The sequence below is a fragment of the Misgurnus anguillicaudatus genome, chromosome 10, assembly GCF_027580225.2.
Source record: "Misgurnus anguillicaudatus chromosome 10, ASM2758022v2, whole genome shotgun sequence".
NCBI lineage: Eukaryota > Metazoa > Chordata > Actinopteri > Cypriniformes > Cobitidae > Misgurnus > Misgurnus anguillicaudatus.
In genome coordinates, this window is record NC_073346.2 from 32,321,472 (window position 1) to 32,345,499 (window position 24,028).

A 24,028-nucleotide genomic window follows, 5' to 3' on the forward strand; every position below is an offset into this window, starting at 1 on the left:
GTGTTACTGCACCGAGTCGAGGTACTCCCAAAAGTGCTATTACGCCATAAAATATAGTTCCTCTTTTAAATCCGCTTAGAAAAGCGCTACGTTTTATTTTGTACCACCAAACTTGCTCGTATAACTACTCGTCTTAAATAGGAAAAACGTTGATGTGTTTGGTCACTTCTAACTTTATCTCTAAATGGTACAATTAAATGAATGGGGCCAAGCTAAATGCTATTGAAGCGTCACAGCGCGCTCCAGCGCTTACGTGCACGCACACAGATGATAGAGGATATCAACAGTTCTTAGTTAAGGTAATAACATATTTTAATATTGAAAATGAGTAGACTATTCCTTTAAGTAATCACGTTGAAAGGTCATGCTGCATGATGTATGCAAAACTACCGCTCCAGTGTTTACAAGTGTGGAGAAGGAGGATTGTTCGTTGTTGTATGTGGAATAATACAAATTAATGTCTTTGTGTCAGTTTATTGTTTTTAATGGTCCGCAATTGTGCATTTCACATGTAACGCTGACCTTTCGACAAGGTTACGTAATATGTAAGGTCCCGCTGGCGTGTCATACGTCTAGTGCAAGATGAGAAGTTGCACTAGACATTTAAATGGTTTAAAAGTACTTTAAAATTATGAAATTGGTGAAAATGAGGATTGTTTTGCTAAAAAGACCCTTAAAGGAATATTCCATTTTCTTATAAGAAAAATCCAGATAATTTACTCACCACCATGTCATCCAAAATGTTGATGTCTTTCTTTGTTCAGTCGAGAAGAAATTATAAGGGTCTTATCTAGCGAAACGATTGTCATTTTTGACAAGAAAAATAACAAATATACACTTTTAAAGCACAACTTCTCGTCATGTAGATCCGGTCGTGATGCGCCAGCTGACCCCACTACGTCACCGCAATACGTCATGACGTCAAGAGGTCACAGAGGACGAACGCGAAACTCCGGCTCAGTGTTTACAAGTGTGTTGAAAGAGGACCGTTCCGACGTTGTTGTATGTCAACTGATACTAATTAATGTCTCTGTGTCAGTTTATTGTTTAAAATGGTCCGCAAATGTGCGTTTTATACATGTAACAGGTGACCTCCCTACGTCACTACGCATTTACGTTAGGTCGCGCTGGATCGGATCTAGACAAGAAGTTGTGCTTTAAAAGTGTATATTTGTTATTTTTCTTGTCAAAAATGACAATCGTTTCGCTAGATAAGACCCTTATGCCTCGTTTGAGATTGTTTATAGTCCTTTGAAACTCCGTTGAAAAAAACTGTTAAGTGTTGAGTTATGTATTAAATGTTGGGCTCTATTAAAGTCCATTAAAATTAGAAAATCCTGCAATGTTTTTCTCAAAAAACATAATTTCTTCTCGACTGAACAAAGAAAGACATCAACATTTTGGATGACATGGTGGCGAGTAAATAATCTGGATTTTTCTTTTAAGAAAATGGAGTAATCCTTTAAGGGGATCGCACACCGGCCGCGCAGCACAGCTTCAAAATGCAAAATATACGTTAGCAGCCAATATTAATCATTAATGATTTGGGACAAATATGATGTTATTTAATGTTACAGGAACAGTATGTAAAAAAATTATATCAATTAATCATAAAATGGCCCTGATATTTCACTAGACATTAAGAAATCATTTTCATTTCAAATACTTATATCACTCACAGGCGCGGCTGGTGTGCAATCCCCTTTATGCCTTGGTTGGGATCATTTAGAGCCCTTTGAAGCTGCTTTGAAACTGTAAACTGTTGAGGTCTATTAAAGAGAAAAATCCTGGAATGTTTTCCTCAAAAACTTAAAGGTCCCGTTTTTTCTTTTGATTGTGTTTACAGTCCGCAATATAACATGTGTTCATGTTTCATGTGTGAAAAAACGCTGTGTTTTTCAAACAATTTACTTATCTGTATACTGCAGTTTTCACTGTCCTCAAAACAGGCTGATGTCTTCCTTGTTTTATGAAGTCCCTCCTTCAGAAATGCGTATCAAGTTTTGATTGTGTAGTTTGTTTTGTATGTTGTGATTCGGTAGCAGCTTAGCTTGCCATTAGCTTAGCTGGTGACTGACGTATTCCTGTGGGCGAAGTTTAGTCAAAAAACTGTTCTAGTGACGTCATTAAAGCAGGAAGTAAAGGGCTGTAGTCCAAACCGGTCGTTCGCTGTAGGCTTTGAAAGACTTATTCTGTTCAAGAAAATATATCGCCTGGCAGTGAACTTTGAGGTTTATTATTTTACAGGTATTGTTTATACTATTATAGCAACATTACACACTAACATGACATTTAATTTCTTCTTGACTGAACAAAGAAAAATATAAACATCTTGGATGACATGGGGGTGAGTACATTATCAGGATTTTTTTTTAAAGAATACTAATTTTTGTTTTGGTATCTTAAACTTAGGGAAAATGGTTAACTGTCAATAGAAATACACTGAACTTTATGACAGGTGTTACAAATGGTGTTTAAAATATTAAATCCAATATTTATTCAACATTTTGGATGTTCACAAATGTCAAGGTAGTACAACCACAATCACGGGCCTTTTATTAAGAATTAACAATTATAAACAGTAAACATGATATCACATCATCCTGTAAAACCCTAGGTGGTCTTAGTGGACAAATTTATGAAAAGATTAGTAGATTTCTCTCAAAAACTATAAATATAGCTAGTTTAATGTGAATGGGTAGACTGGTACACTTTCTATGTCAGGTGGTACAATCAATGTAAACCAAAAAATCTATTTTATCAAAAGCATTTTATTGTATTTATAAAGTATATTTATGAATTTAATATCACCGCCAAAGCTTTTACCAGAGCGTCTGAGGGAATGAGGGTCATATCAAACCATACCGATATAAACTGTATTATCCTGTATCTCGCTAGGAAGAAATACAGATGTATTACCATCCATAACTTGGTGTTATGTCCACATTATGTTATGGCCATTGATATAAAGAGTGGACAGGAAACACAAATGGAGGAAATGAAACATCATGAACTAAATTCGAACTTCTGTTGTCCCTGTGAGCATCAATGTGCCAAAGAATGCATGCTAAATGGCACTAAAACAGACAGGACTTTCCCCATGTAATGACTTTTGCACAGTCTTGAGTTTTCCTGATGCCAGTAGTATCATATGTTTGTTTTTTAATCCCAACCAACTGAATCTGCCTCCACCGATCTCTTCTTCATTGAATAAAGTAATTCAAAGCCTTTGAAGATGAGCAGGCAGGAGTAACAGATGTCCCTTTTGTTTAAAAGAGGGGCAGGTCAGAAGTCCATCTGGAGGGCTTTGCTGTATTTCATTGTAAACAGCACAGCATATGCTTTATTGGGGTTCTTTGTTTTAGGGGTGTGCTAAATTACATATTGTTAAAATCAACTCGTATCCAGTCTCAGAAAAAGTTGTGTGTATATAAAGACTAGATTAGGGTCAAGTACAGTCCATTTGCCCCAGAACACTCAGGTCAGGGCTTGTGAACATCTACATTTTGGCAGACACGTTTATCCAACGCAACTGTGTGTGTGTGTGTGTGTGTGTGTGTGTGTGTGTGTGTTCCCTTGAATTAAACCTGTGACCTTTGCCCTGTTAATGCAATGCTGTTACATCTGTCTATTATTTGGTGGTATGCTTAATGCCTTGCTCAAACATCTGCTCTTCCTCCTGAGGCAGTTTTACTATGTTTACACCTACTGTATGTGCATGTGAGCGGGTGAGATGCTGTAAAACTGTCTGTAAAAAAACATATTGCATTCTCACCACACTTACAGCAAATATGATTTATGTTATGGCCTTTGCATGAGCTCTTCTTCAGAGAATGCCAGTTCTCTGTTCTGCTGGCATTAGAGAGACAGTGTCTGTGAGGATTCCAAATTGACATTAGTAATAATTAGGGCTGTCAATAGATTAAAAAAATTTATCTAGATTAATCGCATGATTTCATGAGTTAACTGCGATTAATCGCAAATTAATCGCACATTTTTATCCATTCTAAATTTACCCTAATTTAACACTTTTCAGGTTTTTAATATTCTAATCATATATACATATATAGATGCTTTATGGAAATGTATGTTAACAACAGCCTGTTTACATTTTAACAGATTCACCAGCCATTGTTTTGTATATGAATTTTCCTTTCAGAAGATTTTTCTTTCTCCATTTTTGTTTGCTGCTGTATCATTTGTGACCTGTGCTGGCAAGTTGAGTCGGAATTAGCAAATTTAAAAAAAAAGTTGTTCATATTTTGACATTCTCTATTAAAACATAGAAAAATGCATGATTTGTTGAAATATAACAAAATATGACAGAACTACACGTGTTTGAAGTTGAAAGAGTCAAATTACCACAAACATTTCCACATCCATACATTATATTACCACATCAATACCTTAAAATCACTGGTAAAACTAATAGATTTAGCACACACAAAGCAAAAACATCATCAATGTATGTTCAACTTTTTTTCCTTTTGTTTGATTGACATTGAGACAGACTGCTTAAAATCTAAGTGATCTAATATAATGTTACACATCAGATAGTTTTACCCAACAGTTAATCAAACATTTACTTAAAACGTAACCGATTATAGAGCCTACCTGCGTGAATTCTTATCAAAACAGATATTTGTAAAACTGTAATTTTGTGTAGATGTCTATATATCCGGGTCGCGCACTCGCGCGTCTGTGTGCACGCGCTTCAGATATCAGTCAGTCAGCGTGAGGGGATCGCTTTTGAGTCTTGTCGCTCTTAATAACTCTTTAACATTAATCAGGTACCGAACTTTATCTCTCTTAATGACTATTTTAACATCAAACAAGTCCTGCAGTCTATTTTATAAGTCATGCATAAAAGCGAAACCAAAATGAATTGAGACGCATTTTTGTATTAGATTAAGCATTAGGAGGACGGTACGTTACACCTCTCAGACGTATAAATAAAGATCATATCAGATGTCCAACGAGCATTTAGAGCATTGGATGTGGTAGACGATTTGCTTAATGTTCTTATTTATATGAAAACCTTTTACTCATTTAGAGAGAGTCACATTTGTCTGCGTCTCTGTTCATTCAACTATGGGCTGGACCAAGGGTCAAACAGAAATTGCGCGTTGCGTTAATCTCCGTTAATAAAATTAGTGGCGTTAAAATGAATTTGCGTTAACGCGTTATTAACGCGTTAATTTTGACAGCCCTAGTAATAATGAATGATTTGTAGTCTTTCATATTTATTTACAGTTATCCTTTGCTGAAGCTGCCACTGCCTGGAACGGGACCGGTGGAGTTCACCACTGGAGTACGAGATTACTCTGTCCCATCCCATGATCCTCAGGGTGACCTGTCGGAGTGTCCTGATTGGGTAAGCCAGTGTGTGTTTGACCTTGGGACACAATCTGAAAAAGCATAGCAAAACTCTGGTGTTCACTCAAATCACCACTCCTGTATTTAGTAAAATGTATGGTAATGTAAACTTTAAATTTACTACTTCCAGTATCAGGGTCCTCCGGTGGCATACATCCAGCAGGTGTTGGTCAAGGCAGCCGTTTCTCCATGGGACAACAGCCTGGTACCAGTGGATGTCTTCCGCTCTCCCCTTGGGCGTGTTTTCAGTCTTTTGGAAGAGATTAGAGACCATGTTTACACCGACAGGTCGAAGCTTTCCACTCTAACATAGATTTTGGCAGTTGTTCTTTCCTCACATAGTTGTTACTATACATTTCACAAAACCTCTTTCTTTCCTTCCTCATTTTCTCACCTCACATAGAAGTTTGGAGGCGCTGTGCTTGCAGGTGACAGACCTGTTGCCGGGGTTACGGCGCATGCAGGCGGTCCTTCCAGAGCACGGCTGCCTGCTGGTATCCCCTGGCAACTATTGGCAGAATCGGCGTGACTTGTTTGATGCTGATCCGGACCTCCTAAAGACCGTGCACCAGCACGAACCCAAAGGCCTTCATACGTCAGCCACTCTGAGAGGTGGAAACTTTTTAAGCATGTTCAAGTTTTGCATTAAAAGTTAGTTCATTGAGGTCCTGTGTGCTCACCCCAGTGTTGATATGTATGTTTCAGACTTGCTCTTTGGCGTCCCAGGAAAGCAGACAGGTGTGAGTCTCTACGGCAAGAAGCGAGTGGTGACATACACCATCACCATTGCACTAAGCACTTATGATGCAAGGTCAGCCTTTCTGATATTTCTAATTGGGTGCAAAACTCTGAACCTAAAGCCTGGAGCAGTCTGTTTTTTATGTGTATGCGAACGTGCGTGCACGGTTGAACAAACAGCCTTGCAAAGCATACATGTATACAGATATTCAACACATGCACATTGTGGCAAAATGCAACACATCTCCTGGTTTCAAAAATCTGGTGTGCGTACAATACACGCGCTCTTCTGATGATGAAAATTGCGTCATGTGCACTGTACGTGGACCCTGGTGAAAAACATGACTAAACTTGTGCCTTAAAGGAAAACACCACTGTTTTTCAATTTTTTCAATATTTTAATATGTTCTTACCTCAACTTAGACTAATAATACATACCTATCTTTTTTCGATGCGTGCACTTAGTCTTTGTGCAACGTGTCGTGAATGTGTTGGCATTTGGCGTAGCAGCATTCGTTCCTTGGGATCCAGGCATGGATGAATTTAGAAGCCACCAAACATTTCGCAACGTTTTATTTTGTGCCACCATACTTACTCGTGTAACTACTCATGTAACCATCTTTAAATAGGGAAAACATGGAAGTGTTTGGTGGCTTCTAAATTTATCCCTGTTTGGATCCTAAGCAACGAATGGGGCTAGGCTAAATTCTAACACATTCACGACTCGCTGTACAAAGATTAAGTGCATGCATTGAAAAAAGATAGGTATGTATTAATTTGTCTAATTTGAGGTAAGAACATAGTAAAAAATGTAAAAAACTGTGGTGTTTTCCTTTAAGTATAAATCTTTGGCACGATTGTGTTACGATTGAGACGATGTGCTTTTATTGTGGTCAGAGTCACAATTTTACTTATTGGTTAATATATAAACAAAAGAGATATCCCGCACACTAATAACTTGCAAAATATTTATTGCGACGTTTCGATCGTAAGATCTTCTTCAGGCATATGAACATGATCTAGGTATCACAAAGTATTTATAAAAATTCATGGACCAATCACAACAGACAATAGTCACAGACTAATCACAGTAACAGACCTTCAATGACCAATTAAATTTGTCTACAATTATTTCCATCACATCAACAACCTCAATATCATACATAAATCAGAAACAGTCTATAATGACAAGAAAAAAAGAAAAAAAAAGGAGAGAAAACACCACAAACCGTACATACTGCATGAAGAATTGGAATAAGCATAGTGCAAAACTCCATCAACAATTTAAAAAAACAAATTTGTTCCTCTCAAGATTATAACATCACATTGAAAAGGGCTTCATCATTTAAACCAAGAGGCGATAATGTTTGTAAAGTAAAAATCCAAAATAATTCGCGTCTGTGTAGGAGCATGTCAATGTCTCCGCCTCTCGGTGGCATAGTCACTCTTTCTATCCCACAAAAACTTAAAGAAGAGACATCATGACCCATGGCCATAAAGTGTGCCGCAACCGGATAGTTAATGTCTTTTCTTCGAATAGAGCTCTTGTGTTCACTAATTCTTTTTTTCAATTGGCGCGTAGTTTTGCCAACATAGCCTAAACCACACGGACAACGAATTAAATACACCACATGTGTAGAGGCACACGTTATCACAGAATTAATGTGGAATTTCTTTCCCGTTCTAGGGTGACAGAAGAATTACATTTTTTTCGTGTTATTGCACTGGGCACAATTACCACACCGGTAATTTCCATTTTGTAATGGACTAATAGTTCTCTGTGTAAGACTGTGTGTGCAACTCTGAAAACGGGCATGTACTAGATGATCTTTTAAATTTTTTGCTCGTTTGTACACTATAAGTGGAGGGTTAAGGAAAATAGAACTAAGCTCAGGATCAGATGACAAAAGATGCCAATGTTTTTTGAAAATAGATCGAATTAGATAAGATTTGTCGGAATGAGTCGTGATGAAAGTAAACGAATGTTTTTTAACCTTTTTTGTCCTCTTCTTTAATAATTGAGCTCGTGTATTATGAAGAGTGGTATTAAAGGCTTCATCAATCCATTCTGTAGGATATCCTCTTTCTAGGAATTTCATTTTCATTGTCATTGACTTCTCAATAAAATCTGAATCAGAGTGACAAATCCTTCTTAATCTACAGAACTGACTCTTCGGCAAACCCTTCTTTAACGAGGTAGGGTGAAAGCTAGTTGCGAGTAGTAATGTGTTGCGATCGGTTTCTTTAGTGAACAAAGTCGTGATTAGACGGCCTTCATTCTTTTGTACCCACATATCAAGGAAATGTACTTTCAAATCACTCACTTCCAATGTAAATTCTAAATCCTCAACAAATCCGTTAAGGACAGACACAAACTCATTTACATCATTGTGATTACCCAAAAAAATACAAAAAATGTCATCAATGTATCTGTACCACTTTATGATCCGCGAACAAAAAGGATTTTTTTCCACATTAAATACAAAAAACATTGTTCAAAGAAGCCAATAAACAAATTGGCATAGTTAGGGGCAAAAATAGAGCCCATCGCTGTTCCACTGATCTGGAGGAAAAAATCCATATCAAAGTTGAAATAATTGTATCTCAAAACGTATGATGCCATCTCGATCAAAAATTCTGTCGGGGGAATAATGTCACCCCGTGTGGAGAGAAAATGTTTCAAGGCATTGAGTCCTCCCTCGTGTGAAATGTTCGTATACAAACTGGTAATGTCCAAAGTTAATAATAAAGACATATCCGGTAGATCATGTATCTCAGAGATCTTATTGATGAAATCAGTAGAGTCCCTAATGTAAGCAGGTAAAGTCTGTACATAGGGTTTAATGAAAAAATCAACATATTGAGATAGAGGTGCTAATAAGGAATTTGTCTGTGCCACTATAGGACGACCTGGAGGATCTACTAGTCTTTTATGGATCTTAGGCAAAGTATAAAACACAGGTCTAATAGGATGTTGGCAATATAAAAACTGAAACTCAGATTGAGAAATCCAACCCTGTGATTTGGCATTTTCCAAAAAGAGTAGTATATCAGATTGATAGCTAATCGTCGGGTCACTCGGCAATTTTTTATAAAACCTAGAGTTTTGTAATTGTGAAAGGATCTCTTCCTGGTACTTCAACTTATCTTGGACAACGATAGCACCTCCTTTATCTGCAGGTTTTATAATGATATTCGAGTCATTCCTTAATTCCGTCAGGGCTTGTTGTTCATTCAAAGAGAGATTATACGTCATTTTCCTGCTAGAGGAGCAAGTTTTTAAAACCTCTTGGTCAACCACTCGACAGAAGGTATGAATAGTATGATTTGACACATTAGGGCAAAAGGTACTCTTTGGTCTAAAAAGTGTCTTAGGTGAAATCGACTCTGATTTGGAGAAAAAATATCTTAACTTCAACTGTCTAAAACATTTAAATAGATCAGTTTTTAGCCCAAAAGCATTTACACCACAGGTCGGAACAAAAGACAATCCTTTTGACAAAACTCCAATTTGATCATCAGACAGTTCTTTTCCAGAAATATTGATTACCGTCTTTTTGAGTAGCTCCGGGTCCACGGTCGTGCGTTTCTTTGCGGTACTCTGTGTAAACAGAATGAGGAGTTCCTAAGGAAATGGAGTGAGATTCTCAATAAGTGCTCTATGGACCTGATGCTTTTAATTGTGGAACAAGTATCGGTTGATGTTAACGAAACTCATACAAATATCACGGCACTAGAAGAGGAGATCAAATCTATCCCACAAATTGACTTTGACTCGATTCTGGCTTCAGTTAAGGTGTCTACTGACAAATATCGAGATCACCTTAAAGAGATTAAAATAAAAAAATACAAACGTGATACAGAAGATTATCTACGAAATGAGGTATATCCTTGGGACAGTTGTCCAGCAGCTGTTGCCAATATTGGCAACCATTCCACCCATGAGACCCATTCATCAGCCCGGGGAGCCTCCGGTGGAGTATCACGTCCTTATGCACAGAAGAAGGTTACCAGATCACGGTTTGTTCATGCACAAAGTGACTCTACTGGCAGTGATTTTACCATGGACAGTGATTCCAGTGCCCAGAGTTCCTCACCTTTTTTGGGCAAACGCACTCAGGAACGCTGGCCCCACAGAAAAAGACATGCCGAAGAGGTTCCAGGTCCGCAAAGAAACGCACGACCGTGGACCCGGAGCTACTCAAAAAGACGGTAATCAATATTTCTGGAAAAGAACTGTCTGATGATCAAATTGGAGTTTTGTCAAAAGGATTGTCTTTTGTTCCGACCTGTGGTGTAAATGCTTTTGGGCTAAAAACTGATCTATTTAAATGTTTTAGACAGTTGAAGTTAAGATATTTTTTCTCCAAATCAGAGTCGATTTCACCTAAGACACTTTTTAGACCAAAGAGTACCTTTTGCCCTAATGTGTCAAATCATACTATTCATACCTTCTGTCGAGTGGTTGAACAAGAGGTTTTAAAAACTTGCTCCTCTAGCAGGAAAATGACGTATAATCTCTCTTTGAATGAACAACAAGCCCTGACGGAATTAAGGAATGACTCGAATATCATTATAAAACCTGCAGATAAAGGAGGTGCTATCGTTGTCCAAGATAAGTTGAAGTACCAGGAAGAGATCCTTTCACAATTACAAAACTCTAGGTTTTATAAAAAATTGCCGAGTGACCCGACGATTAGCTATCAATCTGATATACTACTCTTTTTGGAAAATGCCAAATCACAGGGTTGGATTTCTCAATCTGAGTTTCAGTTTTTATATTGCCAACATCCTATTAGACCTGTGTTTTATACTTTGCCTAAGATCCATAAAAGACTAGTAGATCCTCCAGGTCGTCCTATAGTGGCACAGACAAATTCCTTATTAGCACCTCTATCTCAATATGTGGTTTTTTTTATTAAACCCTATGTACAGACTTTACCTGCTTACATAAGGGACTCTACTGATTTCATCAATAAGATCTCTGAGATACATGATCTACCGGATATGTCTTTATTATTAACTTTGGACATTACCAGTTTGTATACGAACATTTCACACGAGGGAGGACTCAATGCCTTGAAACATTTTCTCTCCACACGGGGTGACATTATTCCCCCGACAGAATTTTTGATCGAGATGGCATCATATGTTTTGAGATACAATTATTTCAACTTTAATATGGATTTTTTCCTCCAGATCAGTGGAACAGCGATGGGCTCTATTTTTGCCCCTAACTATGCCAATTTGTTTATTGGCTTCTTTGAACAATGTTTTTTGTATTTAATGTGGAAAAAAATCCTTTTTGTTCGCGGATCATAAAGTGGTACAGATACATTGATGACATTTTTTGTGTTTTTTTGGGGAATCACAATGATGTAGGTGGGTTTGTGTCTGTCCTTGGCGGATTTGTTGGGGATTTGGAATTTGCATTGGAGGTGAGTGATTTGAAGGTGCATTTCCTTGATGTGTGGGTACAAAAGAATGAAGGCCGTCTAATCACGACTTTGTTCACTAAAGAAACCGATCGCAACACATTACTACTCGCAACTAGCTTTCACCCTACCTCGTTAAAGAAGGGTTTGCCGAAGAGTCAGTTCTGTAGATTAAGAAGGATTTGTCACTCGGATTCAGATTTTATTGAGAAGTCAATGACAATGAAAATGAAATTCCTAGAAAGAGGATATCCTACAGAATGGATTGATGAAGCCTTTGATACTACTCTTCATAATACATGAGCTCAATTATTAAAGAAGAGGACAAAAAAGGTTAAAAAACATTCGTTTGCTTTCATCACGACTCATTCCGACGGATCTTGTCTAATTCGATCTATTTTCGGGGAACATTGGCATCTTTTGTCGTCTGATCCTGAGCTTAGTTCAATTTTCCTTAAAGGCCCGGGTATACTTTTTTTCCGCGTCCGCGTCCGGCCCGCGCGCGCACGCGTCCGCGCAGCTTTCCGAGTATAGTCCCCGCGGCTACACGCGGATGGCCGCGTTCGACACTATACGCAATACAAATGATTTCTTATTCAAATTATTAGTCTAACAGGCTGCCAGGGCATCACTGATTTGGAGACATTAACAGTACATTAAAACATTAGGATAGGTGAAGAAAAGTACCTGATCCACCATTGCAAACACAGTTTAGAACAAACAACAAGACAACAAAGTCAGGAATCAAACAAACATGCTCCACAGCTTTCTGTTCTTTGAAGAAGTAAAAGTTAAAGAAGAAAAACGATAGTGTGTGTGCAAATGCTGTCTATTTCCTTTGTATAATTGTTTATAGTGGAGTGTTCTGTCTAAATATTTTCATGCGCATGCGCTGTCGTACGCGGACTGTACGCGCACTGTCCGCGCGGTCTCAAATTTTGGGCTGCACGCGGACGGCCCGCGCGGCCGGCTGCGAACCCTCCTGATGACGAAAATGACGTCATGCGGACGGCGCGCATACGCGGACGTCCCTAGTATACTTTCGGCTTAACCCTCCACTTATAGTGTACAAACGAGCAAAAAATTTAAAAGATCATCTAGTACATGCCCGTTTTCAGAGTTGCACACACAGTCTTACACAGAGAACTATTAGTCCATTACAAAATGGAAATTACCGGTGTGGTAATTGTGCCCAGTGCAATAACACGAAAAAAATGTAATTCTTCTGTCACCCTAGAACGGGAAAGAAATTCCACATTAATTCTGTGATAACGTGTGCCTCTACACATGTGGTGTATTTAATTCGTTGTCCGTGTGGTTTAGGCTATGTTGGCAAAACTACGCGCCAATTGAAAAAAAGAATTAGTGAACACAAGAGCTCTATTCGAAGAAAAGACATTAACTATCCGGTTGCGGCACACTTTATGGCCATGGGTCATGATGTCTCTTCTTTAAGTTTTTGTGGGATAGAAAGAGTGACTATGCCACCGAGAGGCGGAGACATTGACGTGCTCCTGCAGAGACGCGAATTGTTTTGGATTTTTGCTTTGCAAACGTTGTCGCCTCTTGGTTTGGATGGTGAGGCCCTTTTTGATGTGATGTTGTGATCTTGAGAGGGAAAAAAATTGTTTTTTTGAATTGTTGATGGAGTTTTGCACTATGCTTATTCCAATTCTGCATGCAGTATGTACGGTTTGTGGTGTTTTCTCTTTTTTCTTGTCGTTGTGGACTGTTTCTGATTTGTGTATGATATTGAGGTTGTTGATGTGGTGGAGGTGATTGTGGACGGATTTGATTGGTCATTGAGGGTCTGTTGCTGTGGTTGGTCTGTGACTGTTGGTTGTTGTGATTGGTCCATGAATTTTTATAAATACCTTGTGATACCTTGATCATGTTCATATGCCCGAAGAAGATCTTACGATCGAAACGTCGCAATAAACACCTTGCAAGTCATTAGTGTGCGGGACATCTCCCCCGTTTATATGTTTACTGGACTACTATTGTCTCTTTATCCTACGCACCTAACCGGAACTCACAGGTGTGCGACATTGGTCTTACACTTATTGGTTAATAAAATAGGAGTAAAAATACAGTTAACTTGTGTTTTTGGAGAGACTCCATATTTAGTGACCAAAACATAATTGAATCTTGACAAGAGGTGAGCTTTTTAGACTTGTACCAACCACCCAAAACCTCACAGAACCAACACATTATACAGCCCCATAGCAACATCATGGCAATCACCCATCACACCCTAGCAACCACATTTACATTTAGCAGACACTGTTATTCAAAGCAACTTAGAAAAGTGAGAAAAAATTATTTGTCTTAGTAAAAACAGCCGAAAGCGCAAATCCATTGCATCACAGAGATGGACACATGGCAACATCCTGGCAATTATCCACCACACCCTACTAATAGTGTTTGCACAACCAAGCTCCATTCTTCTTCTTGTTTTTTTTAAATACAAAAATTAGTGCTGGGCAAAGATCAATCGCGATCAATCGCATACAAAACAAAAGTGATTCCTGGCATAATACATGAGCATGCGCTCCGTGTAACCACTATGCATAAATAAATACACACACATTCATGTATGTATTTAAGAAACATTTACATGTTTATATATATTTATTTATATTTTTATATATTCTATATTAAAAATAAATTAAAAACAATTATATATAAGTAAAACAATTCTGAAATGAATATATGAATGTGTGTGTGGTTAAATATACACAATTATTAGACACAGTACACTAGGGCTGGGTATTGTTAGGAATTTCGCAATTCGATTCGATTTCGATTCTTGAGGCTTCGTTTCGATTCAATTCAATATTGATTTACTTGCTTAAGTACCTGAGTATATTTTTAAATAATGTGTGTAGTATTACTAATGTTTGATCACGTTGATGGTGAAGGCTTGAAAGAAGTGCTGCTGTTTGCCATCTTTGATCTTTCTGTTTTGATAAAGCGCGTCTTGTACAACGCTGAACGCTCTCACTAGAGTGTTGCCCACAGCGGCGCCACTTGCCGGGGGGGCTGAATCGATCATAGGATTTGATGAATCGATATTGAATTGAGAAACAAATTATTGCAATGCATTGATGAATCGATATTTTTACCCAGCCCTACAGTACACCCACATATATTATGCAAAAAATCACTTTTATTTTATATGCGATTAATCGCGATTAATCTTTGCCCAGCACTAACAAAAATCTAATTCTAATACTAAATGACTCTTTTTGTGTTTGGCTGATCAGGTTTGTAGCCAGCCTCCGAGCTCGCCTAAAACAGCTTCATCCTTCGGTGAACTGCAGCCTGCGTGAAGATCATATGGTACACGTCCATTTCAAAGAGGAAATTGGCATCGCTGAGCTCATCCCTCTAGTCACCACCTACATCATCCTCTTCGCTTATATCTACTTCTCCACCCGTAAGCAGCAACTCTATCATTCCTCTTTATTCTTAAATTCAGTTATTCACATTATTAAAACAATCTTATATAGAGACAATAATGAATGCATAGCCTTTTATTGCTTTTGTTCATTTATGCATTTCTCATAGAAGCATTGTTTTCATTTCTGTGTTATTTACAGTTAATTTTATTCATTGTGGGCTTCTTTGTATTGTTCTTTATTAATATTTGGCAATATTATGGTAGACTGCTTAAATTGGTAATGTTGGCAGGTGCCCTATAAACACAGCACTTACTGTATGTTGGCAGCAAGAAGCTTTCAGATTAGCAAGGTCTGTTCACTTTTTGACTTGCGTGCCTTGTTACAGTCTGAATTATCCCCAGAACCTTTAGCATTGAAAGATCTAAGACTAAGACCGACGAAAATTTTAAAGCTGTGATTTTCTAGGCCAAATGGCTAGGATCTATATCTCATTCTGGCATAATAATCAAGGACTTTGCTGCCATATCATGGCTGCAATGTAATTATACAGTGCCTGAAAATAGTCCCCTATTGAAAGTTACCAAGGGGACTACTTTCAGGTGCTGCGTAATATCATTGCGCCTGCTGTAGCCATGATATGACAGCAAAGTCCTTGATTATTACGCCAGAATGAGAGTATAGTTCCTAGTCATATCTGCCAAGAAAATCACAACTTTTTTAATTTTCTGTCAGTTCTATAGTTACATTGTATACTAAGAGAGTCAAATTTTAAATAGGAAAAATATCTAAGCATTTTGCTTATTTTTGAGCACGATGCTAATGGTCTAGTCTGATTCAATGGATTATGCTAAGCTATGCTAAAAATGGTACCGCCAGACTCGGAGATCGCCTGAATGGATTCCGAAACGGTAAAAATCAAATGTTTAACTCTAGGTGAGCTGAAAAATTACAATATTTTCAAAAAAAGTGGAGTGTCTATTAATGAATTTTTATTCACACACTTCATTAGGATCATTCTTGTAAAATGCTCTTGGAAAACCCTTTTTTTCCCCCTCCCTTTTATTTTACAGGTAAGATTGACATGGTTAAGTCCAAATGGGGCTTGGCACTGGCCGCCGTGGTCACGGTTCTCAGCTCGCTGCTCATGTCCGTGGGACTCTGCACCTTGTTTGGCTTGACGCCAACGCTTAACGGAGGGTAGGAGCTCAGCCAATACATGCCTTCATTCATTGACACCATTAGAAGTCTTTTGTACTTCATTATCAGGCAGCTAAACAATTGAGATCTGGAAATGGATCATATCAGTGACATTTTCTCATTGTGTCGAGGGAATCGAAATGTCACAATCGATTAAGGGAACAGGTTGATGTGTAACTAATTGTTGATAATAATGGCAGAATGTTGATTTAGAGGAATGTCTTTGCCAGGGAGTGTTGAAGTGGGCAGGGATAGTTTTTCATTGGTCTGTAAGGTTGCACGTATGAACTTACAGTGGTGTGAGATCAGGCTGTCCAAACAAATTCAGTCTAAGTTCATCAGGTCAGCCTTTAGTCAACACGTACAATTTATCTGGGCCAAAATCCAGCAGGCTTGCGGAAGGTCAAGTCTTCAGCTAAAGACACATTCTTACCAGAGTATTTTTTTTCTTTTACAACATGATCAATAATGAGCTAGTCAGTTTATTTGTTCTCTGGGAAGCCCCAGACAGATTATATCATTCTGTTTACACATTAACTATTTTCTAGTATCTCATTATTTTCAAATGCTTATACGATTCTTGTACCTCAACTGATGCATGCAATAAATTTATGTACCAGGAAACATGAATTGATGAATTGACTTTAAATAAACTATAAGCTGCTTTGCATAAATGTAAACTTGATGAAAATTTTTTATCTGCTGCTGGTTTCTAGGGAGATCTTCCCCTATCTAGTGGTGGTCATCGGTTTGGAGAATGTCCTGGTCCTCACTAAATCTGTTGTGTCAACTCCTGTCGACCTTGAAGTCAAGCTGCGCATTGCTCAAGGTCAGATTCTCTACACACTAGTGTCACGAAGTGTACATTGGATATATGTGACCATAGTATCTGGTATAGACCATAATTCAGGTTGTTAATTTGATGCCAAAAAGAGGCTTTGAGACAATTACAGTTTGCTTAATATGTTTTGTTGTTTCTTTCGCAAACAGTATATAGAAGAAATATAAAGTGACTTCAAATAAATATTTTGAGTTAAAGGTGGGGTGCATGCTCTCTGAAAGCCAATGTTGATATTTGAAATCACCTAAATAAACACACCCCTACCCCAATAGAATCTGGACCTTCTTTTGATAGGCCCACCCAACACATACACAATCCAGGCAACGATGTTGGTTAGTAGACACGCCCCTTACTGCTGATTGGCTACACTGGTTCCCTTGCTGAAAAGCCTATTTTTTCCCCCATAAACTTTTGGATTACTACTTATGCTGCGTTTACACCAACTGCGTTTCAGGTGTCAAAATCGCGTCTACCGCGCCTAGTTTGCCACTTGAACAGTTTGAATGCATTTGTGCGTCTACTTCGCTCTAAAAGCAAGCATTTGACGCGCGTCAGAGGCAAAATCCGCTTTTTGTGGGAGGGGCAAGTGCTATGTGGTTGTCTGTGTGCAAGATGACTGATGTTGATTGTGCATTTATCGAAAGAGTTAACGGTTTGTATATGGTAACCTTACTATAGGGGGAAAATAAACGTTGCGGGTCGATAAACGTCATGTGACTCAAAAGTGAAATGTGTATTATAACTTACCAGGTTGCCCAATGTCCTCACTGACACTCTTCCAAGCGAGGTCAGCCCGCAATTCGCATCAAAGCAAAATGCACGAAAAGCACCATTTGAACTGTACGCGCAAATGAGGCAGAATCACGTCTTAACGGGGCCAACTGCGGCAAACGCCTCATTTGCGCCGCGAGAACTCCAGTCGCGCGTCAACGCATCTTAACATTGCATTGAAATCACTCGCGCTTCATGCCTCTACCGCAGCTGGTGTAAACGCAGCATTAAACTTTAATGAATTTTGACGTCTTAATGAATTTACTAGGAAAAAATACCGCATTTAGGATTCAAAATTGTCAAACTTTTCTTAAACACAGAACTATTTTTTGTGATAATCCAAAAGTCTATGGGGAAAATGAATGGGCCTTTTAGCAAGGAAATCCATGTCCCGCTAACGTCGGGGATTAGCCTACAAAAATATGTAATCTCTGCTATGACGCTATATACAGTGTTGGGGGTAACACATTACAAGTAACGTGCATTACGTAATAATATTACTTTTTTGAAGTAACGAATAAAGTAACGCATTACTTTTTAAATGTACACATTAATGTTTGTTACTTTTTCAAAAAAGTAATGCAAATTGATTCGATAAAAAAAAATTATGTACTGAATTAAACTAAACGTAGTCACATTATTCACTCTATGCGTACACGCCTGTGTGGGAACAGTTTGAGTCAGAAACTGAGATTGCGGGCCAGAACTCGACATTTTTGTGATGAAATATGCAATTTCTAAATGCAGAATTTTTCAGAAATAAAAAACACCTGCAAGGCCTGAAAGAGATCAAGCCTCAGCCAAGAAAAAGTAACGCAATAATAACTAAAAGTAAAAAAGCATTACTTTCCATGAAAAGTAACTAAGTAACGCTATTAGTTACTTTTTTGAGAGTAACTTTCCCCAACACTGGCTGTATATCAGAAAAGAGAACTTGCGTTTTATGTACCAATAAACAAAAATTACCAGATGAAGGTCCAATAACAGGTAATAATAGCAATAACTATGTAAAATACTACTAATAAAAACTTTAAAACTGATAAATGTTTTTGAAGTTAAACATGCAAATTAAATTATTGAAATATTAACTTAGAATCGTAGGGGGTACTTCAAGTAAATAATTTTGGTCAGGGGTGTTCGGCTGACAAAAAAGTTAGAAAATCCTTGAGATAAGGTAATAAATAACAATGTTTATTTGGCTTTTCTTTAAGGTTTAAGCAACGAGAGCTGGTCCATTATGAAGAACATGGCCACTGAACTAGGCATCATCCTCATTGGATACTTTACATTAGTACCAGCAATTCAGGTGAAGTTTTTGTAAAAATCTAAGTAATATTTGATGCTTTTTTGGTGCAAAAACCTAACCCTTCCCCTATGTCCCTGTGTGTTGATATGCATGTAGGAGTTCTGTCTGTTTGCTGTGGTCGGTCTGGTCTCTGATTTCTTCCTTCAGATGTTTTTCTTCACCACTGTGCTGTCTATTGACATCCGCCGCATGGAGGTAAGAACCACCCACGCAGTGATCATTCTGGAAAATGCTTTTAGACTTTAATGAGTAACACATTGCTTCATCCGAGTATTTCATTTTAAACAGTTTTTTCTTGACTCACCAAACACTCATCCCATGTCTCCCACAACAGTTAGCAGATCTAAACCGGCGACTCCCAGCCGAAGCGGGAATGCCGCCACCCAAACCAGGCCCTTTACGTCCACGAGAGACGCCACCTCCACCCCGACCGTCTCCTCACACAATCACCCTGCAGGCTCCAGCTTTCCGGAACCTCCGCTTGCCCAAGAGGCTCCGGGTGGTTTACTTCTTAGCCCGTACTCGCCTGGCACAGCGAATCATCATGGTAAAGAACTGCAAAAATAGTTTTTGTTTCTAAAGATTTATTAAACAGGGCCTGCCCCAAAACTATATAGCCATACATACCAACAGACTGCAATTCCATTAAGTGGGGCAAAAATTACAAACTGCACCTTTTAGTTGTTAAGATATTTTCTGTGAAATATAAATGAGTATCATAATGTATACTACCCTATTACATGTTGTTTGTTTGTTTGATAGGTGGGCACTGTAATCTGGATCGGGATCCTTGTTTACACTGACCCTGCCGGTTTGAGGACTTTTCTTGCTGCCCAGGTGTCAGAGCAGAGCCCTCTTGGGGAGGCGGGACTTCCCCCACACTTGGGCGTGGCTCCAGTGTTTCCTGGTGGAGATCCAACCAGCACACTGAGCGTGCTTCCTGCCCCCGAGCCCACCCCCTTACTCGAGAACCAATCACAGGGTCACCACCCACCTCATCCAGGAGCCGTACCTGTGTCAAGCCCACAGATTACCTGGGGCCCTAATGACGAGGAGCTGTGGAGGCGACTTTCTTTCCGCCACTGGCCCTCGCTCTTTAGCTATTACAATATCACGCTTGCTAAGAGGTGCGATACTCTCTTAATCCATTTAAACTTCAAGGGATAGTACACTTTATTATGAAATGAAATGAATTTATGTACTTGTCTTGTGCCTACCCCTCTGTGATGCCCACAGGTACATCAGTATTCTCCCAGTCATCCCTGTTACATTGCATCTCAGCCCACAAGAGGCCATAGACACCCGTCACCCACAGGATACACACCACGCTCCTCCACCAAGCATCAAGACCTCTGATCTGCAGACAGACCTCACGCTTTACAAGTCAGTATCCCAACGTTTAGGTATCCTAAAAACTCTTCATTTTGAGTCGTCTGATTTGAAAAGGTATAGGCTAAAAAACGGGGCTGTAAGTGGTGCTGCTTGGTTGGCATGGTTTTGTCCCGACTCTCCTCCACTGTAATTGGACGTCTGAGTAAAAAAGTGCAGCGTGTTACCAAAAAGTTTAACTTTTCTCGATTTTCCCACTTCTTGTCGCCAATGGTCACTGTCATTCGTGTCGTTGGAAGTCGGCAAGCTTTTCATTGATATGAGATTGCGTCGCTGCTAGTGTGCACGCAGCCTAATGCCCCCGTTCAGACCACCAGCGGTTCTCAATGAGGCAGTTAGGAGGCGTTTCTAATTTTGTTTGTCATAAAGAAATGGGTACCATGCACTGCAGTAACTGATGAGAGACGTTTGATGTGAACTCCTGTGCTTCGCTCTCATTGGTAGTTGGGAGATTTTCACGAAGTCCAGATTTAGAAATTAATCTTAACTGAAGTGACGTCACGTATTATATAAGGCATTAATGTGCTAAGTTGACATTTGGGTGATTTTCACGAAATCCAGACTTAGAAGGTGTCAAGCATCAGATTTTTTTTTAAACGCCCTTGAAGCCAATTTTTTGCACATATAAGATTAAGGTCTGAACTTACTATAACCATTATTTTTAGAGGATTCAAAAAATATTTCCTATAGAATTATCATTATCAAAAATTATCATTACCGCAACATGATATTACATTAAATGTATGCATTTACAAACTCATGTTTCAGTAATGAGAACTAAAAAGTTGTCTAGGTACTATGACAAACAAAATTTCAACTTTTATCTTGAGAGAAAAAATAAGAACTGCTTACCTGATAGCTATTTTGAGTGTCACAGTCAATTATGTCCCTTCCAACTATTTTTTTTTTAAATGTTAGATTGTTGCGGAGGATGAGAAAATTTGTCTTTGAAACATTTATATTCCTTATTATTGTCTCTACATTTACCAATGATCACCAAATACTACATGTTTCTTTACTGTAAATGTTTATAGTATAACATGCACTGAAGCTTTATATTTTTTAGATTTTTTTAATTATAAATATTCCATGTCAAAGAACCCAAATCCAGTCATGGACAAGTTGCGGTAATGAAAATTTTCCCCTTAAATGTGGAAAAAACAACAAAATTGGTTTGCATGATGTCATTTGAAATCATGTGCAAAATAGTACATGAAGAGATGTTTGTAACTGTATGTTTATTATTTTGATAGCATTTACTTTTTTATCAAAATGTTTCATGTCACCTCATAAGTCTAATTTCTCGAGAATCACCCAGTTGCTCCTGACAGTCGCTTATCATGAATGAGATCATGTTGCTTTGCTACTGCTAGCAGCTGGCGGTCTGAACGGGGCTTGAGATGGGAAGTTACAAAAAATTCACTAAACACATTGGCAACATCCTAGCAGTTTTGCATGCTCGGTTGCAACTCGCGTCTCTTACCATGATGCCATTCTGTTGCAACATCACAGAAACAATTTCCACCGTCAATGGTCGTGTAGCAATAAATAAATAAAAAATCCTCAAATGTTTGCGTAGGCACCAGAGGGCTTTAAGGGAAGATCTAAAAGAATTTTCTTTTCTTTTTTGTTCTCTTCCCACCTTGTCCTATATATAGCACAGATAGTATTGACTCTGTCATTGTCAAGTTCTAGTTGTTCAGTAACTTTTCGTAGAAAATCTGTATCGACGCCTCTCTTTGTGGTCTCCGTGCACAAATGTCAAGAGCTTTCAAACCCCAAGGCTGAAAAATTCTTTTGAACAAAAGCACTTTCAAGGTCATTCATACAAGGAAAAAGCCAAAGTTTTTTTAACTAAGAACCCTAGTTAATATTTTCTACAAATGCATGCCGTACGTCCAATGACGTAACTGCGAGATAAACAATAGTGTCGCTCAAACATAAACACACGCTCAGTGTTCAAGGTCTGTGTTATCTTATCTATAAGGCCATCTTGCATACAAGATACACATCAGATGTGGGTCAGCTCACTTCAATGCCTGACTCTTTTCCTAGTAATGATTTAGAAGGTGTCCAGCATCAGAATTTTTTAAAAGCTCTTGAAGCCAATTTTTTGCACATATAAGATTCAAGTCTGAACTTACTATAAAATATTATTTTTAGAGAATTAAAAAATATTTTCTATAGAATTATGTAAATTTTTTAGATTATCATTATCAAAAATTATCATTACCGCAACATGATATTACATTAAATATATGCATTTAGAAACTCATGTTTCGGTAATGAGAACTAAAAAGTTGTCTAGGTACTATGACAAACAAAATTTCAACTTTTATCTGGAGAGAAAAAATAAGAACTCCTTACCTGGTAGCCATCTTGAGTGTCACAGTCAATTATGTCCCTTTCAACTAATTTTTTTTTGAAAATGTTAATTCCTTGAGGGCTTAAACAATGATTGAAAATTGTTGCGGAGGATGAGAAAATTGTTTTCTTTATTGTTGTCTCTACATTTACCAACGATCACCAAATACCACATGTTTCTTCACTGTAAATGTTATAGTGAAGCGTTTTATTTTTTAGATTTTTTTAATTGTAAATATTTCCATGTCAAAGAACCCAAATCCAGTCATGGACATGTTGCGGTAATGAAAATGTTCCTCTTTCATTGGCTTCCTGTGTGAAGGTCTTTGTTTTTTCATACTTGAACCCTGGTCATCATTTGTGTGATGCTTTTAAGACTAAACTACAATGTGCACGTATTCAGACATAATGCTGACCTTTAAGTCACCTTTAAGTTTGTCTACTGGAATTTCAGGAAAGACTTGTCTGTAGTTACACACTCACGTGCCAATTTTATATTTAGTTTCCTATTCATCAGAGATGCATTGTGTTGTTCTTGCACCAAATCTTCAAATAAGTGCTTTAGTTATGTATCTATGTGTAGGCTGATGAACATTTTGTTGTTGTGTATGCAGGGTGGCGGCTCTCGGACTTTTCGCCGGTGTTGTATTGGTGCTTCTGCTTTTCTGTCTGTACCGAGTGCTCTGTCCTCGAAACTACGGACAGAACGGTGTATCCCACGGTCGGCGTCGCCGCGGAGAACTTCCCTGCGACGAGTACGGCTACTCGCCGCCGATCAGCGAAATCTCTCCTCTGCTGCTGAGAGGTCACAGCATGGTGAGAGCTGAGCTGAAATTTTCCATGATTCCTGGTAGGATAAATGCACTCTGATGTATGTCGAGTAACTTTGAAATGTCTCCACAGGACATTGAGTGTCTGGCCAGCGATGGCATGCTGCTGGCCAGCTGTTGTCTCGCAGGACAAATCCGTGTTTGGGATGCGCAGACGGGGGATTGTCTTACTGTCATCCCTAATAAGGGGTAAGAAATGATAAACGTCATAAACGTCACCCGGCGTAATATTTAAAGGACTTTGGTGCCGTACAATCAATGCAGCAGGCGCAATGATATTAAGCAGGCCGAAAATAGTCCCCAGCTATTGAAAGTTAACAAGGGGACTGTTTTTGGGTGCTGCGTGCTATCATTGTGCCTGCTGCACCCATGGTGCG

At 38.5% G+C, this 24,028-nt stretch overlaps 1 protein-coding gene across 2 annotated transcripts in view; it reads left to right on the forward strand.

Moving 5' to 3' along the window:
* Positions 1-24,028, forward strand: part of scap (SREBF chaperone) — a 41,669-nt gene that overhangs the window by 7,732 nt on the left and 9,909 nt on the right. For both annotated transcript variants that reach the window (XM_055210925.2, XM_055210924.2), the window contains exons 3-16: positions 5,254-5,374; positions 5,507-5,664; positions 5,780-5,988; positions 6,082-6,187; positions 14,816-14,988; positions 16,024-16,150; positions 16,867-16,979; positions 18,974-19,068; positions 19,165-19,263; positions 19,403-19,615; positions 19,831-20,195; positions 20,305-20,451; positions 23,436-23,637; positions 23,725-23,840. In XM_055210925.2, the coding sequence (XP_055066900.2) occupies positions 5,254-5,374; positions 5,507-5,664; positions 5,780-5,988; positions 6,082-6,187; positions 14,816-14,988; positions 16,024-16,150; positions 16,867-16,979; positions 18,974-19,068; positions 19,165-19,263; positions 19,403-19,615; positions 19,831-20,195; positions 20,305-20,451; positions 23,436-23,637; positions 23,725-23,840 (2,244 nt within the window). The remainder of the gene's footprint in view (positions 1-5,253; positions 5,375-5,506; positions 5,665-5,779; positions 5,989-6,081; positions 6,188-14,815; positions 14,989-16,023; positions 16,151-16,866; positions 16,980-18,973; positions 19,069-19,164; positions 19,264-19,402; positions 19,616-19,830; positions 20,196-20,304; positions 20,452-23,435; positions 23,638-23,724; positions 23,841-24,028) is intronic.